At 39.8% G+C, this 18,516-nt stretch overlaps 1 protein-coding gene across 1 annotated transcript; it reads right to left on the bottom strand.

Annotated features, from left to right (window-relative positions):
* Position 1: 1 nt before the first annotated feature.
* NXNL2 (nucleoredoxin like 2) lies at positions 2-17,497 on the bottom strand. Its single transcript, XM_082254091.1, has 2 exons — positions 17,015-17,497; positions 2-190 (listed from the first exon to the last, which is right to left on the bottom strand). The coding sequence occupies exons 1-2, from the start codon at positions 17,311-17,313 to the stop codon at positions 19-21; spliced, it is 471 nt and encodes a 156-aa protein (XP_082110217.1). The 5' UTR covers positions 17,314-17,497; the 3' UTR covers positions 2-18.
* Between the last annotated feature and the right edge of the window lie 1,019 nt (positions 17,498-18,516).

Raw genomic sequence — 18,516 nt, forward strand, 5'->3', positions numbered from 1 at the left:
AAAAATCGAAAGTATGCGTCATTTGCTTGTGAAGTTCTGAAAGATATCTGCCACTTCAAGCCATGTTCGGAAACAAGCTAGTCCTCTTTCTCTTATTTGTTTTCTTCCCTTGTCTGTAATAACATCTCCATTTTGTTTTACAATCACCAGTTTTGGTATAGCTGTAATTTTGTACTTATTCTTCAATTCACTGAAAAAAGAAAGAGAGTAAAATTAAAAGGCAAAAATTGGGTTCATTAAACAAAGTGAATATTTTTCCAGATGATCTCTACCAATGTCAAGAAATAAGTCCTGAGTTCACCTAAGTTTCAGTGTTTGACTAATTGTCAAGATGCCTGTAGCCAGTTTAACAGATTTGAGCAAAGGTTTTAGCAGAGTGTTGGACTATACTAGCCATCAATGAAAGCAGAATGTTTGCAACTGATATAAAGTGTTCAAGGTAAATTCAAGTTCTTTAAATTGCAAGCTTTTAAAACAAGTTAGGCTTACTTTTCAGGCATTACACAATACTGAATCCGAGAATAACACAATTATTTACAGAACAAAAAAGAGATATACTGACACACAAGTGTTAATAGCACTTGTATTTAGGATATACAGATTGTGATACAGATGATGATCATTGCTTAAAACTGGATTTGACATACAGTATTTTAAATATAAGTTCAGAACAGGACTGGATCTAGCCTATCATACCTGGGGGTGCAGTTAAAAGGTCAGGGGGCATAATTTTCACATTTTGTGTGAGTCACTGACAGTCTGTCCCACAGTGTAACAGAGAAGCAAGGAACCAGTTTTCCCTGTTCACTTGGCATGCTTCTGTACCACGTGTCACAACCCATAAGTAGCATCGAGTAGTGCAGAGTGGGTACAAGAGTGAAAATAATATGCTAGTATGTATAAGGCTGCCCTTAGATTTGCATTAGATTTGGATGATTAAAGTGAACCTGTGCCAGAGTCCTCTCCTCACATCAGGAGTCCTCATTATAGTGCCCCCTTACTTCAGGTGTCCACATCAGAGTTTCCCTTCTTGCACTAGCTGTCCCCACCAGAATGCCACCTTACCTCAATTGGCCCCATTACAATGTCCCCTTACATCAATTTTCCCCATCTTAGTATCTCCTTACAGCAACTGTCCTCATCAGTGTGTCTCCCTAAGTCAAGTGTCCAATCAGAGTGCTCCTACATTAAATGTCCTCATCGGAGTGCCTCCTTGCATCAAATCTCCGCATCAGAGTGCACCCTTACATCAATTGCTTCCAAAAGTGTGGCTCATGGATCAGTAGATGCTCTCTCAGAAACCTGATGGGGGAACGCAATAAAAATCTGGGGGGGGGGGGCAGCCCATCCCAGCGCCTTCCTAGTTCTGGGCCTGGTTCAGAAGACAAGGGTGTAAAGCAAAACGACTCTGTCTAGGCCACTCTAACAGGAACAGTCCTCAAAGGCATTTTAGGTAAACAAAGATGACAATCCAGTCTATTATGGCCTATTTTGGGGGCTATAAGGTACCTCCTCTTCTTTATATTCTCTTTAGCCCTGATAATGCTGGGGGGCCTTGTAGCCCTTAAAACACATTGAAGTACCATCTTTTTTTGTTAGAAGACTTCAGTTATGCTTGGACTCCTTGACCTTTGGTGTTCCCCCCCCCCCCCCCCCCCCATACCTTACCATCTATGTCTTGGCACAATTCACACCCAAGTGTGAAAATATTTTTGTATGTCTATATATCTTTGATTAGAAAACTTCTTAACTTCAATTAAAATTATAGTGGTACATAAAAACAAGTCTGCAATCAGGTGATTAAATATCTGTATGACCATTCAATCCCAATTCAAATTATTTCTGGTTTGAAATTCCCAGTCAGTAATATAATTCTGACATAATTTTTGTTATGCCCTCTTCTGTAGAAAAAGTCCACCACTAGAACATTGATTTTGTGCTTTATAAGCTTGCACTTTGAAAAACATGAGTAAAGAAAAGATATCCTTTAAATTCCAAACCTTCCAGCAAAAGGTTAAATACCAGTACACAGCAGCAATGCTTCAAGTCCAAGTACCAAAAAGTAGTATAACTCTATGCATTGACAGTTAGGAAGGTAAATTCCTAGTGCAATAGAATGACAATGTACATACAATAAGGAGCATGTACTCTAACAGGTAAGAAATTGCAATGGGACAACTATATAGGAAAAAGAAACAGATTTTACATTCATTGGACTACTTTTCCCATTCCGATGGTCACATTCAGAGTGCCTCAGCAGCCAATAACATCACTCTGATTGGATTCTGGGCTAGTGGGGACAGATACTTCTAGTGTCTGTCTAATTTCTATAACAAATGATGACAGCTAGCAACTTAAAGCACTATGGAAATAAAGGGCCAATTCACATGTGGTGCCTTAAGGTAGCCCATTCATTTTGAAATGGCTTCCAAAGCACTGCAACGCAGCCAAAAATCAGCAAGCTGCAAGTCAGATACAGGTCGGTGCTACCTCTTTTAAAAGTGCAGCCACTAAGCCTCAGTGGTGATGAAAGTGTTAAGGAATTGGTCATTGTTCCATAGGACTTACCTAAAATGGACCCACTGTCCATTGTATGGTATTTTTTATAATATCTTGCTTTGTCAAGTGTCCCTCATAGCAGTTGTTAGCTCCCATGTCCTTTTTGACAATAGCTTACATATTAACTTCAAATTGCCCAGAATTTAATATCAAGATTTACACCCCCCCCCCCACCACCACCAATGCATAGACTTCAATGCCAAGTCCAAGTTTTGCAAATTTCAAGCAGGATTCATATAGTTACGTAGTAGATAAGGTAGAATAAAGACAATTGTCCATCCAGTTCAATCTTTGTAGGTGTACGTGTGTCAGTGACGATAATTATTTCCCATATCCCTGTATGTTGTGTTCTTTAAGATGCACGTTTTACAAATATCAATGCTCCCCACTGACACCACCAATTGTGGAAGAGAGTTCCATATCCTTATCGCCCTGACAGTGAATAACCCCTTATGCAGCTTAAGGTTAAACCGCTTCTTTTCCAATCTCATTGTGTGGCTCTGTATACTCTTGAGACTCCCTGAGACTGAATCGTTTTTTTCCTATCCTGGGGTCACTATTGAGGTATTTGTTCACCCTTGAGGTATTTGATGCGATAACCCCCCTCCTCTTCCCGCACAAATCGAACCCTGGCAGATTCGCTCATCTCAATCTTTCCAGCATACCAGTGACATGTTTTTTCTATACTTACTATAAGAACAGCACTATCTAGTGGCTAAAAAGCCTATTCATATATGCCTTAGAACTGCCTACAGTAACATGTAAAGGAGGGGGGGGAAAGTCATTCAGAAGTTCTGAATGTTTAAGTATATCTGCTTCATGTCTTTTGGAGCCATGTGCATCCAAAACAGGGCTGCTATAAATGTGCTAACAAGAAATAGTATATTTATATAATATATATCAACTTGCAACTGTCAACTTTTCAGTGCAGAATTAAAAATAAAGGCTTGTTTTTTTTTTTAATTGTTTTTTAAATGGCTTTGGGGTTTTGTGAAGAGAAGAATTCTAATATAAATATTTTTTCCTTAACCACTTGCCGACCGCTCACTGAGCTGGTACTGCGGCAAAGTGGTTTGTTATCGTCCAGCAACGTAGACCTACGTCGCTGAACTCCTCCCCTTGTGGGCGTTGCGCGCGCCGCCGGTTGTTCGCTTCCGATGTATTCAGTCACAGTGGGAGTCGGGCCAGTGGAGGAGCGGCAGGGATCGAGTGTGGAGATCCGCCCGCTTGTGTAAACAAAGCGGGCGGATCTCCTAACTGACAAACAGTGACAGATTGCAGGATTCAGCATAGCTGAACCTGCGATCTGTGCCTGTGTCACACAGTCCCCTCCCCCCACACACGTTAGTAAGCACCAGGCATACATTAACCCCTTGATCACCAATAAAAGTTAACCCCTTCCCTGCCAGTGCCATTTTTACAGTAACAGTGCATATTTATAGCACCGATTACTGTAGTAATGTCACTGGTACCTTTAAAAGTGTCAAAAATGTCAGTCAAGGGTCCGATCTGTCCGCCGCAATGTCGCAGTCCCGCAAAAAAAAAAAAAAAATCGCAGATCGCCACCATTACTAGTTAAAAAAAAAACAATAAAAATGACATAAATTTCCCGTAGTTAGTAGCTGCGATAACGTTTGCGCAAACCAATCAAAATACACTTATTGCGATTTTTTTTACCAAAAATATGTAGCAGAAAACAAATTGGCCTAAAATGTTAAAAAATTTAGATTTTTACATTTTTGGGGGGGAATTTCATATAAAAAAAATGTGAAAAATATTGTTATTTTTTCTAAATTGTCGCTCTTTTTTTGTATATAGCGCAAAAAGTAAAAATCGCACAGGTGATCAAAGAGCACCAAAAGAAAGCTCTATTTGTGGGGGAAAAAGGACATAAATTTAATTTGGGTAAAGCATCGCACGACTGCGCAATTGTCAGTTAAAGTAACTTAGTGCCGAATCGCAAAATATGGCCTGGTCAGGAATGGGGTAAAATTTTCCGGTCTCAAAGCAGTTAAAAATACGCTCATTGAGAATTTTTTTGTCAAAGACATGTAGCTAAATACATTTTGGCCTAAATATATGACAAAAATTGAGTATATTGGATATTTTTTAACTGTCAAAGTAGAAAAATATTGTTATTTTTCAGAATTGTCGCATTTTTTTATTAATATTGCAAAAAATGAAAAGCGCAGAGGTGATCAAATACGACAAAAAAAAAGCTCTGTTTGTGGGGAAAAAAAGGACGTAAATTTCATTTGGGTACGGCGTTGCATGACCGCGCAATTGTCAGTTAGATTTGCACAGTGCCGAATTGCAGAAAGTGGCCTGGACGTACAGCAGGAAAATCCCCCGGTGGTAAAGTGGTTAAGTTCCTGTTAATGATTTAACTGTAAATTATATAGAAATAGACTCCCTACTCCATAGACATTTATAAGATGTTTAATGGGTATTGTATTTATGTTTCCTAGAATATACTTAATTTAATGGATTAAAACGTTAATAAGTAAAAATGATGCAAATAATTTTGGTAAAGGTAACATTTTTTCCCCAAGCATGAGAAATTTACCAAATTTTGGGGTATTGAAAATAGATGTTATTCCCAACAGAGTACATAAGGTGCAGGGATATTAATTTTTTAAATATTCCCAAACAAATCTTGGGCACAGAAAAAAATAATATTAAAATAAAATGAATGAGCTGCAAGCATAAAGTGATAACACCAAAATAATATAAAACGGATGCTGCACTATTTTAAAATGAAGAAAAAAAATCATGTGCATTATCAACCACTAAATAAATAAACACAAATGACATCAACGTGCTTAGCGTTTCAAGCTCAAACAAATAAAGTGCATATATATGAAGTGAAAAAAAAAATGCAATAATTGATTTTAAACTGTGATCGTGATAATATATAAGTAAACAAATAAAAGATCTTGGACTATGGCTATGGAAGGTGAACTATGGAATTCATGATATGAAACTCAGGACACAAAATCAGAAAATGGAACTTAACGCTTGCCAACCGTATAACCTAGATATACGGCGGCAAGGCGGCTCGGCTGTGCCAGATCACGTACCTAATACGTGATCTGAAACTTTCCAGGTAGGGGGCACCAACACACCGCCAGCGATCCGGCCGTGCTGTGATTTAACACAGCAGATGTCGATCACTGGGTGCCGGCCAATGGATTACCGACAGCACCCAGCGATCGTCATGAATTTACACAGGAGAGAGCTCTGCTCATGTTAACAAGGCAAAGCCCTGTCCTGTAATCGGGAAGTAATATATTTTCTTTTCCTGCAAAGCAATGAATAAATCCATTATTTCCCTTAGTAAAAGCACCTTACATAGTACACCAAAACACTGGTAGGCAAACATTTAGCCCTTTGATTGCCCTAGTGTCATTAGTACAGTGACAGTGCATAATTTTTAGCACTGATCACTGTATTGGTGTCACTGGTTCCCAAAAAGTGTCAAAAACATCAGTTAGTGTCCGAATGTCCGTTGCAATATTGCAGTCCCATTATAAGTCACTGATCGCTGCCATTACTAGTAAAAAATAAATAAATAAAATCCCAGGATATTTCTAATAGTTTGTAAATGTTATAACTTTTGCACAAACCAATTATTATACACATTGGGGTTTTTTTTTTTTTACCAAACATATGTAGCAGATTACATATTGGCCTAAATTTATGAAGAAATTCGATTTTTTATTGGGTATGTTTTATAGCAGAAAGTAAAAAAATATTGTTTTTTTTTTTTGTTTTTTGTTTTTTTAAATTGGTGGTCTTTATTTGTTTATAGTGCAAAAAATAATGGTTATGAAAAACCACCAAAAAAAGCTCTATTTGTGGGAAAAAGGGACATACATTTTATTTGGGCACAGTGTCGCACGACCCCGCAATTGTCAGTTAAGGTAAGGCAGTGCCATTTAGCAAAAAATGGCCTGGTCATGAAGGGGGGGTAAAGAGGTCAAGTGGTTAAAGTGATGCTAAACACAGAAGTGTTAATTGCCATAATTAATTCACATATCCAATATATATCATGCCACTGCATTTTGTTTTTTTAAAACCTCAAAGTATTCCTGCAGTGCTGTTTGGTCACATGATTTTTCCCTCTTCTTTGGCATCTGCAGGGAAAGATCCTTGGGAGGGTCTTCTATTACTTTGCTGATGTAAGCTCTCGACAATAGGAGACTGTGTCTGGCCAGCCCTGATTTGTGCTGTGCCAGTCACATGACTAAGAAAAAAAAAGTTTCAGAAGAGCAATTCAAATTAAATTATAAATATCAAATAGCTGTTTTACAGCTACCTATAAATCTTTTTTAAACCTCAAATGTTTATTTTTTGTGCATTAATATAGTGTAGGCAGAGTAAAAAATAATTGACCCTAGCTCTCATTTTGTACAGATGGCATCTACATCCAAGGCTTTTATTGCCTTACAGGTATTATCAATTACATGTGATATATTTAATACTGATTTAAATGGAAAGTAAGCTTTTTTGTGAGTTTCTTAGTGAATGTAATCAATCAGTATACTATATCCTGCCTCATAGTGTTTAGCAACAGGAGGACATGTAGGAGGAGGTAGGGGAGTAGCTGGTCTACACAACGTCAACCTGCAATGGGGACACAGATAAGATGGGAGGGACAACTGAAGGCAGGATCAACCAGGTATATTTCACTCTACACAAAATTAATGCTTTAGTGGGTTTGTTGGTATGAACTCTGCTATATTGCATGTAACATGTTTCACCAGAGTCTGGGTTTAATGACACAAATATCTGGTTTTATAACCATAGGCCAAGATCCCAAATCCACCAGAAAATAAATCTTTTTTTGCTGTAGCCTGGAAATCACCAACTATTACTCTTGATTAGGTTAAGCGTAAACTGTCTTGGATCATGGTAAACAAAAAACTGAATGCCATAACTAATAATGAATTTGTGGCCTTCTAAGAGAAATGGTGCTGATGGATCAGGTACAATTTTATAACAGAACAGAATACATAGCGGCAGTGACCTGCGCAGACGACATGGTGTGCTCTTTCCCTTTCCTTCTCAACTCACCTCCCCATCTTGCATTTTTCTTTTTTCTTTGACCTAGGAAAACTGGATCAGAAAGTATGACATTGTTTTACTATTGGGTTATAATCTTGTTCATAGAGTTGAGAAACAACTTGAAGGGAAGGTGCAGTCCGCTTTCTACACTGCAGGTGGTGCTCACCCGCAGCGACCTTGCAGCTGAAGAGACCGAGCACTGCCATAAATCAAGTCCCCACCACCACCACTGATTCCACCCCCCCCCCAGCACTGCCACTTATCCCATCCCTCTCTAGCACTGCCACTCATCCGATCCCCTCCTAGCACTGCCACTCATCCCATTTCCCCCCTAGCACTGCCACTCATCCCACCCCCCCCAGCACTGCCACTCATCCCATCCCCCCCAGCATTGCCACTCATTCCATCCCTTCCCCCTTGCACTACTACTCATCCCATCTCCCCCCCAACATTGCCACTCATGCCTTCCCCTTTCAGCACTGCCACTCATCCCAACCCCCCCAGCGCTGCTATTCATCCCATCCCTCCCCCAGCACTGCCACTCATCCTATCCCCCCTAGCACTGCCACTAATTCCATCCTCCCCTAGCACTGCCACACATTGCTTCCCCCCACCAGCACTGCCACTCATCCCTTCCCCCCACCAGCACTGCCACTCATCCCTGCCCCCCCCCCAGCACTGCCACTCATCCCCTCCCCGCAGCACTGCCACTCATCCCCCCAGCCCTGTCACTCATCCCATCACCCCCAGCAATGCCACTCAAACCATACTCCCTAGCACTGCCACTCATCCAATGCCCTCAGCACTGCCACTCATCCCATCCCTCCCAGCACTGCCACTAATCCCTTCCCCCTCCCCCAGCACTGCCACTCCCCCCCAGCATTGCCACTCCCCCCCCCAGCACTGCCACTCATCCCATCGCCCCATAGCACTGCCCATTAATCCCACCCCCAAGCACTGCCACCCATCCCCCCCAACACTGCCACTAATCCCATCCCCCCCAGCTCTGCCAGTCATCCTCTCCCACCAGCACTGCCACTTATCCCTTCCCCCACCAGCATTGCCACTCATCCCCTCCCCCCACCAGCATTGCCACTCATCCCATTCCCCCACCAGCACTGCTACTCATCCTATCACCCCCAGCATTGTCACTCCAGCAGGGGCATATGTACAGGATTCTCAGGGCTCGCAATTGCATGCTCCAGGGTTCCCATGCAGCCCCCTGTACACCTGAATAGGAGGGACGGCATATAGAGGAACCAATCCACTTTATTTTCCTCCTGCAGCCTTTCAGCTGCTACAGGAAGAAAATGAAGGGGGTTGATTCCTCTATATGCTGCCCCTCTTATCCACCGCCTGCTGCCCCAAGCTTTTGTGTACTCCTTGGCCCCCCCATCCTCCACTGTGCTGCCGGATTCCCCCATCCTACCAGCTGCTGTGGGGGATGCTTTGCAGATGGAGAGCGGGGAAGGGGCCAGTGAATGTGTAATTTACCAGCCCCTCTCTTGTCTTAATGAATAGAGTCAGTGCTTCATAGTGATCACTGACCCAGTTCATTTATAACTGAGACTTCAGTTTGTAAAATGAACAGGAAGCCTCTGCATAGAGCTATTCCTGTCCATTCATTCTGTGCAGCTGAGGCTGCAGAGATGGAGATTGGGGGCTGTGTCCTCAATCTCCTTTCCCAGTTTCAAGGATAAAACATGAGAGGTCTGTTTTGACCCCTGATATCTCACCCACAGTCCATATTCCCATCACATGGAATGAGCTCTTAAGGTACTGGGTGCTGTAGCGACCACCAGCTGGATACTGGAACCTGCACGACATGTAGATATTCGCCAGCACACCAAGGATCATCAATTTCTTCCAAACATTTTTTTATTCAAGAAAGATCACATCACAAAACGGTGTAGTGCAAAGTTTCTGAGCCACGCAGGACCCCTTCATCAGGCCTTCATTTGGATGAAATTGATGATCGTTGGTTTGCTGGTGAATATCTACATATGATATCTCACCCAAGCCCCCCCAAGGGGCTCCTAAAAATTGTAAAAAGGAATAAAATAATAAAATTGTGAAAAAATAAATAAATAAAATAAAATGGTAAAAAATAAAATAACAAAAATAAAAAAATACTGACACCAGTGGCAGAAATACAAGGGTCCCAAAGGTTGCACTTGCGACCGGGCCCAAGCGTTCCGCCAACAGCTGGGGGTCAGGGGGGCCCTTTATGGTTTCTTGCACCCAGGCCCTAAAGGTTCTAGTTACGCCTCTGGAATATAGATTATAAAATGTAAAATTTGAACATTTTACTTGGAATATGGATTGCAATATGTTGAAGACAAAACTTGGAATTAGGAAATTGTAAAATGCTTGAAAAGGCATTAGATTGTTAGCACTGTTATAGATTAGGCCAATTTAAGTGGATCTGCCTATTTTTGGGTTCCTCCTGCTATGTCAACTGCTGTTCCTGTCTTCGATTATGCTCGTTCATTGTCTCTTTTCTACACAAGCTTCTGATAGAGATTACAAGTGGCCATTTTGACACAGATTATACAGACATGGTCCACTGTTGTAACTATTTAGAAACCTGCCCTAGGAAATGCCATGCAACAATCATTGGAGGGATGCATATAAACAGGTAATGACAGCAAAGGGGCTACAGGGTAATAATAGTATTCCAACAAACACTAAAAAAAGGCAAAAACAAGAATTTCATAACAAAAAAAGGCCAATGTTCATGATACAAAAGTGCTTTTGAAAATTATATTTCATTCAGTTAAGGAATATGGTATAAATTTTTCTTAGTGCATGTAACCCGAAGAGTGTTAGGGTTTGCCATCTTCATAAATACTTCCTGCTAAAAAGGGTCCACTTTCATATCTCAGAAGTAATTTGTAATATCTCATTGACAGCTGTTGGTGCTGTGCTGGGCTGCATTTTAGTGCATAGAGTCTAGGTTAAACTAGGATACACAACATAGCCTTTATGCATAATTGGTAAAAACAGGTCAGATTAATTATGTTTACTCTTAATAAATAATAAATAAAATGCTCCATACCCTTCAACGCCTATAGTTTTTAATTAATTTATATAAACACCAAATTATTCCACAGATCCACTCACATCTCACTAATCTACAAAGGTGCTAACAATCGAATGCCCTTGCAAGTGTATGAGAAAAAAGTATATCAAATGGTATTGGTGTTCCAATGCATCAGGCCCTGAGTGAGCCCCGCAGGGAACCGTGCATTCAAAGGAAAGCCCTTGCAAGTGTGTTACATTTTCCTAATTCAAGTTCTAAATTTTAAGTTTTACATTTCATATTCTGAGTTCCATGTCCCATATTCCAAGTTCCAGATTCCAAATTCCGAGCCGATATTCTGAGTTCTTTATTTTTCTTTTTTCCATTTTGTTGTAAAATGCAAAAAATTCTGTTTAACTAATGAGCCTGCCAGAGGACCATGCCCCATTACCACATTGTGATTTTGTATAGCCTGTGTAGGGTATAGCAGAGGCACTGGTTGAGATGCAAACTTCCACTTGATTTTTGTATTCAAAAGTGGCCCTCAGCCTTTTAAGTTAGACACCAATGTTATAAGATGTTGAACAAGTCTCTAAATTATTACATTTGTTACATTTAGATGCTAGTATAAATGAAAGAAAGGGGCAGAAAAAAATCAGCATTGGAATTAAAGTATATGTAAACCTGATCACAAAAATCTCAAATGCTTTGACATGAAAATGCAATTGAAAAGTAATTTTGAGTATTTTATTATGTAGCTGTCATTTCATGAAGATCCCCACACATTAACTTTCTTGAGTTCTGTGACACATATTCACTATGCCTTGTTAGTAGGAACTGATGTGTCATAGAATGCACAGAATGAATCAACAAGACTTTTTCACGCTCAGCCAAAGTATGTGCAGTGAAAAATAATGAGCTGCAACATCATAAGTGTCAAGCTTCCATAAAGTTAATACAGTGCAACAGTGCCACGATAAATGAAATGTGTGTCAATCCTTCGCAAAGCACATGTGTTATGAGTGAAATAATTATTCCACAAAAATAGTGGATTAAAAATAATAATAGACAAAATGAACTGAATGCTCAGCTAATAAATTAAAAAATGTTTATAATAATTATACAAATACTTAAGTCCGTCCACGTGTAAATTCACGTGCAGAAAAAATGTGAACAAAAAATCTTTACTCCACCATTTCTGCAAATCTCTTGGTGAAAAGTAAAAAACAAATCTCTACCACCAAAGCAGGCAAAAGATGTACGCTCACCTTCAAATGTGAACCTTTAATTAAAAAGGTCAAATGTGCCTGTTCCCTTTTAAAAGCAGGGATCAGCTATTCATAGCAAACTCTTCTTCCGATGTATGCAAATCTATAAATCACACATAAAAATCCATAAAGATTATGCAAAAAAGAAAAGACTGAGAGTGTTCTCTGTCTTAAAATTATATCAGGATTTAATTACAACTATAAAAAAAATGTACTCTCAATGTAAAGACAGAGTGGGGTTGTTCCCCATGGCTCCCCAAACGCTGCTTTTGCCGGCTAACAGCTACAATGCTGGGATGGATCGGGTCGTGGCTGGGGAGAATCTCTCGCCTCTGTTTAAAAAACTGATGCCTTAAAGAAGAGCTCCGCCCTACGCTTTACGTTGATTACAACGTCATCAAAGGGGAGCCTGCCTTCTGAACTACAGGGGTGCTAAGAGAAGGAGTTTAAAGAGGAGGAGTCAGTACAGGAATTACTCCTTTCAGGCAACAAGATACCATGGGAAATGTAGTCCTTGGAAATCAAAAGTAAATAGCAGAGGGAAAGCATGCAGGGAATCCAGGAAGTTGTGGAAGGAGATGAGCAGCAGACAGGCAGAACTTACAACATGAAAGGAGAGTTCTCCGTTCATGTTGTAAGATACTTTTGAACTATATGTACATGTTAAAGCTTATATGAGATTTTTGTGATCATTTTAGTGATCATGTTTACTATACTTTAGGCCAATTAATAATATTTCTGTCCCTTTCTTTCCTTTATTCTACCATCTGATTATAAAAAATGTATTATTTTTGAGGTTTAATGAACACCTTATAACAGTGGTTTCCAACTTAAAGGGTCTCACAGTCACATTTGTATCCACAAATAGAGCAGGAGGCTCCATCTTAATCAACACCTCTACTATACCCCATACAGGCTACACAAAGCCACAGCACAGTACTGGGACATGGTCCTCTGCCAGGCGAGTATGGCAAAATTTGCCCCCCCCCCCCCCCCCCCCATCTTTCTGAATTAAACAGAATTAGTAAATGTATATAAATGATTGAAAATAACCTCAGGAAAATGTAACTTACAAAATAGAACTCAGAGTTTACAATATTTAACACTGAAAATAGAACAAGAAATTTTGAGCTCGGGATATGGAAATTCTTCCCACCTCCCTATCCTTCTGAGCTAAACAGAATTTGGAAGTATACAAACCAAAAAAATAAAATAAAACTTGGAAAAGGGAACTCAGAATTAAGAATATACAATTCAGAAAACAGAACATGGAGCATGGACTATGAAACATGGGAGCTCAGAAAAATGGAACTCAGAATCTGGAATTTACAACTTGGAATGTAGAACATGGAACTCTGAATATGGATTATGGCATTAGAAACTCGAAATGTGGAGCTTAATACTTTCAGTATGGAAAATATAACTGACTTTATATAATACTACTCACAGTGATGCTGACAATCTAATGCCCATGGCATTAGACCTATTTCAGCAATCATATGTCCACTAGTAAACAACTGTCATGAATGACATCTATTAATGATAGCATTGCTTACTATTGGGATCTCTGTGCTTGGTCACAATGATCACAAGGTACAGGGCCAATCACAGCTGCCCTGTACCATGTGATAGCTGGGGAAAAATCACAGAAAACAGAATAGTAAATCAAATAAGCAATCATAGTGTAAAAAAAAAAAAAAATCCTGATCACCTTTCCAGAATAGTACAGTGTCACTATGGTCCCAGACTCCTCTCATACACTTTTAGAGGTTCAGATTTTGCACCTCTCCCTTGTGGCAATTTAGGATCACCTGAAACTCAGAGTAGGTGCTCAAGAGCCTGGGGAACACATAAAGCTGGCCATATATTATACAATTTTCTTATTCAATTTCCTTTAGATATACCTTCAACTATGTAGTGCAAGAGCCTGCCTGATTGCACACAAATTGAAAGTGTTTAGGTTTAACCTCATATTATATGGTTTTGGTAAATCTAAAGGAAATTTGTGCAAGAAAATTTTGTAATGCATGGCCAGCTTAGGTCATGTCTGTGAGAGCTAAAGGTTGGTGAAAGCTGTAAAACTGCATTAAATGGAGACTGATAAGCATTAGGCTTGCTCAGCGTGCTAGTTCAAGTTTGGATTTATGTAGTAAGTGCCAGGACACATTTGGTTTTTTGTTATGTTAATTTTGTGGAACACTGTACAGCACCTGTGAATAGACCTTTAAATAGCACCAATAAACACAGCACTGTTTGTCACTATATCACTGGACTGGTATCTGTGCTTAAAGTGTGCTCACCCCAGGGAGATATGTACCTGCTACCTATCCCCAGCTCACAGTATCATAACACATTTGGCCTAAGTCCCGGTTCACACTAGGGCGACCTGTGAGGCGACCTGGTCGCCTCACAGGTCGCCGCAGGTCGCCTCCCATAGGGAAGCTGCGGACCCGTTCTAATAGGAGCGACACAAGTCGCTCCGACTTAGAAAAAGGGTCCGGAGCTTCTTTGGGGTGACCAGGAGGCGACCGCCATAGACTTCAATGTTATGAAGTCCGTGGCGGCCGCTCCGAGGTCGCGCGTATGTGAACGGGGCCTTAATTTTTAAATAAACAATATTTACAAAATGTTACATAGTTACAGAGTTAATCAGGTTGAAAAAAAGTCCATTTGGCTCAACCAATAAAAAACAAAAAACAGTAAAGAAAACACAACCATACAATCCCACATACACAATCCTATACCCGCAGTTTATCCAGAGGAAGGTAAAAAAAAACTAGCAAAGCATGATCCAATTTGCTACAGCAGGGGGGAAAAAATCCTTCCTGATTCCCCGAAAGGGAATCAGATATTCCCTGGATCAATTTTACCTATAAATATTAGTACTCATTTATATTTTGTACACCTAGGAAAGCAATCTAGTGAGCTGGCTAGAACCACCTCTGGAGCGAGTCTTTTCCACATTTTCACAGCTCTTAATGCAATGAACAGTTATATAACTATCAGGATTGGACAACATGGATACAATGCTTAGCCAGTCTTGAAGCCCATTTAGCATGTCTTAACTGTTACTAGGTGGATAGTGAGCAACCTCATGTAATAATACTCTGTCTGTGATTTGTGTTGTATAAATACATTTTAATGGATTATTTTGTACAATAAAGTTGATTTTATTCAATTAAGAGTGTTATAAAACTTTATATATATATATATATATTTTTTTTTTTTTTACATTTTTTGGATACGGTACCACTTAAAGTCCCCTAGAGCCCCCTGCCCTGTGTCTTTCCTATGTCTGTCTCAAACCATTCCCATATCCCCCTTTTTGGATTTGGAGAGGTTGAGGTGGTTTGTTGAAATACACTATGTTAATTAAAAGCTTATGATGATATTCACCATATTATAAATTTAACAAATTATATTAGGATCAGTATTCCTACAGAAGAAGGAAAATCAGGATTTGTGAAAGGCAGGACTTGAGTCTGTTGAGAATGTAACGATAACAAATTAACTTTATAAATATAGCAAATGACCTAACAAGTGTTTGAAAGCGAAATGTGTTTGAAGTGTAAAGTTTAAGCCAAGCTTAAAGTGGAGTTCCACCCAAAAGTGGAAGCTCCACTTATCTGTTTCCTCCCCTCCTCTGGTGCCACATTTGGGATCTTTCGGGGGGGGGGGGGGGCAATACCTGTCAAAAACAGGTTCCTGCTCCCTCTTCCGTGTAAGGGTGCCGTGGCAAACTACTTCATATGTGGTCCCTCCTCCTTCCCCCCTGCTGCCTTCTGGGAGACACACACAGGTCCCAGAGGACAACGGGACCATTCAGAAAACGCAGCACTACTCACGCATGGGCAGTAGGAAACAGGCTGTAAGGCTTCACTCCTTGTTTACCTTATTAAGAATGCATGCACTCGGAGACGATGGACGAGTCGGCTTTGGGTGCGGACATTGCGGCTCCCTGGACAGGTAAGTGTCCATTAAAAGCCAGCAGCTACCGTATTTGTAGCTGCTGTCTTTTATTTATGTTTTTTTAATACAGGCCGGAACTCCGCTTCAAAACAAACCTGTTGTGAATTTGCTGGGAAACCAACACTTCAAAGAGTGTCAAATTTTGTGGTCCTCCACAGCCATCACTGGTTCCTCCCTGTGACTTCACGTCACTGCAGGTCAGAGGAAGGATCCAATGAAAACTGCACAGGACCCAAGAGAATGACCCCTACCTTACTGACTTTTTTCTAAGGGAAAAGAGGCTTGAAACCTTTTTGTGACAAGATTACTTTGAAATAAATCTGTCACAAAACTGTTAAAGTCAATCTTAAAATCTGAAATCAAGTTTGGCCCTAACTCAACCTACACCTTCCTATTGGTCCTTTAATGTCATCAGTCCAGACCAACAGAGTGTCTTGGCATGGACAGGGCTAAACTCCATTATTACAGGAAACATTGATATTTTCACCCACACTCTACTACCTGAAGATAGTCCCTGCTTATGCAATTCTAAATTAGATTGCCTGGGTTTGTGAAAGGCTTCCTCAGGTTCATTTGAATGTTTTTTGCTCAAGGCCATCCAGCCCTGACTCTACTTCCCTATTAAATTCGCTCATGTTTATTTGTTACTTAAATGTGTTGTATGATTTCTACTTAGCATTCACATTGGTAAGGCTTGGTTCACACTCCTGCGACATGGGATCAGACTTGTAAGACCCCAAGTCGGATGACATGTCAAATTCAATTAGGAGCCATTTTAACTGACCCTACACAAGTTGTCCGACTTTAGAAAAGGTTCCTGCACTACTTTGGTCCGACTTTGGTGTGCCATTTCAGCCCTTGTGCAGGCTCCTAAATAGCATCCAAGTCGGATCAAGTTGGTAGAAAGTTGCAGGCCAAAATCGCAGGCAAAGTCGTATTGCTGTCTCAGCAGTGTGAACTGAACCTAAAGTAAATGCACAGTAACACAACATTGAAATGGAAGTCAATGCCCTAATGCCCTTAGGGGTTTAGTGGCCTGCTAAGTAAATACTGAATTCTTTGATAATATAAAAAACAGAAATAAAAATCCAGATACTTAAATGGCCTATCCTGGAGAAAGGAAACTTACTGTCTGTATGGGTTGTGCCAGGGTAATGCCAGCCATTCTCCATGCATGTCATGCATGTAATCCACCATGTCTTCTGCACTTTTATCTGAAGAGATGAATACAATTTCAAACTGTGCAGGAGGGTCAGCTTCTTCCACCAGCTCACTATAGAAGTCACACAACACCGGGGTGAAGTCCCTGCAGGGCGAACACCAGGCCGCTGAGAAAAACAAGCCAACTATTTTATTCTGGAGAGCTTCCTCTGGATCCACCTTCTCACCATCTTTAGTAACCAGAACGTGTCCAGAAAATATATCCATTTTAATTAGATGTATAGGCAGATGGAGACGTGCCACCTGTTGCCTCCTTGTTCTTGTAACTACAGTAGTGATTGTGAAACCTCTGAGCGTGAGCTAAAAGTTATTTATAAATACTCATTTCTCATAATTCCCTTTAATCCCACTCTTATACACCTCTCTGAGACAGGATGCCATCTGTTCTTCAGCCTCTACAGAGAAATTCCCTATGTAGCAAAAGTATAGAACAGCATTATCAGTTTAGTACATATTACAATCGTCATTATGCATTATGTCATTACGTGTTATCTGTTGTAGTACATGTTTTGCAAATCTACATTATCATCAGTGTTGTTTATTTAGGCTACAAGCAAATATAGTGCTCACCGACTTATAAAAGATTTATTGTATCTTTGCACAATCAATGATGATCTTATTCTTATCTGTTGGACATATTGTTCATAAAATATCCCAGCTAATATTGAAATGATGCTTACAAGAAATGCTGAGTGTGTTTTGTACAGTCATTCAGTTAACTCAAAATGGTAACATAGACGAGAACAAAGACTGTGAATTAATGGAAAACAGCTTAAAAAGTGCAAATGTGCAGATTCGCCATTTTTTTTTTTTATGTCCGGGGATGATCATTTATGAAGCATCTAACATAAAAACAATCTTGCTGCAGCTCTGCTGGACTAATGTACTTTTGACTCAAGACTTAGAAAGATCACATGCATATGCTTTAATACAAACTGCTTTCATTTCTGAGCTGTTAAGAGGGACGGACGTCAATGTAAGTATTTCTAAACTGGAGCAAATGCTGTTTCACAAGTTAGAATTTTATTGTATTGCTTTCCTTTCAAATTCCTGCCTACATGAGCCCTTAGGAATAAAGGTAAAACAGAGAAACTAGTACATAGTTACACAGTAAAACATATACAACAAAAACAAGATAAAACATCTGCCATGTCCTTATAAGCCTATAATCAAGAGGCAACAAATTATATGTGTCATTTTTGTACACAATAATATTAAAAAAATTATTTGTGTAATGTTTTTGCAATTTTTCATCTCACATTGCATACTGCTGATAACATTTCAGATAGCAGAATAAAGACAAAATTGGTTTTGCACCATGAAAAGGAGCAGAAAGAAATGGAAAATAAATTAGAGTGGTACTAAAAAAAATATTGTTGGATAGCTGCCATAATATAAAAAAGAAAGAGA

This window comes from Pelophylax lessonae, assembly GCF_965119305.1.
Source record: "Pelophylax lessonae genome assembly, chromosome: 1".
In the NCBI taxonomy this organism is placed as follows: domain Eukaryota; kingdom Metazoa; phylum Chordata; class Amphibia; order Anura; family Ranidae; genus Pelophylax; species Pelophylax lessonae.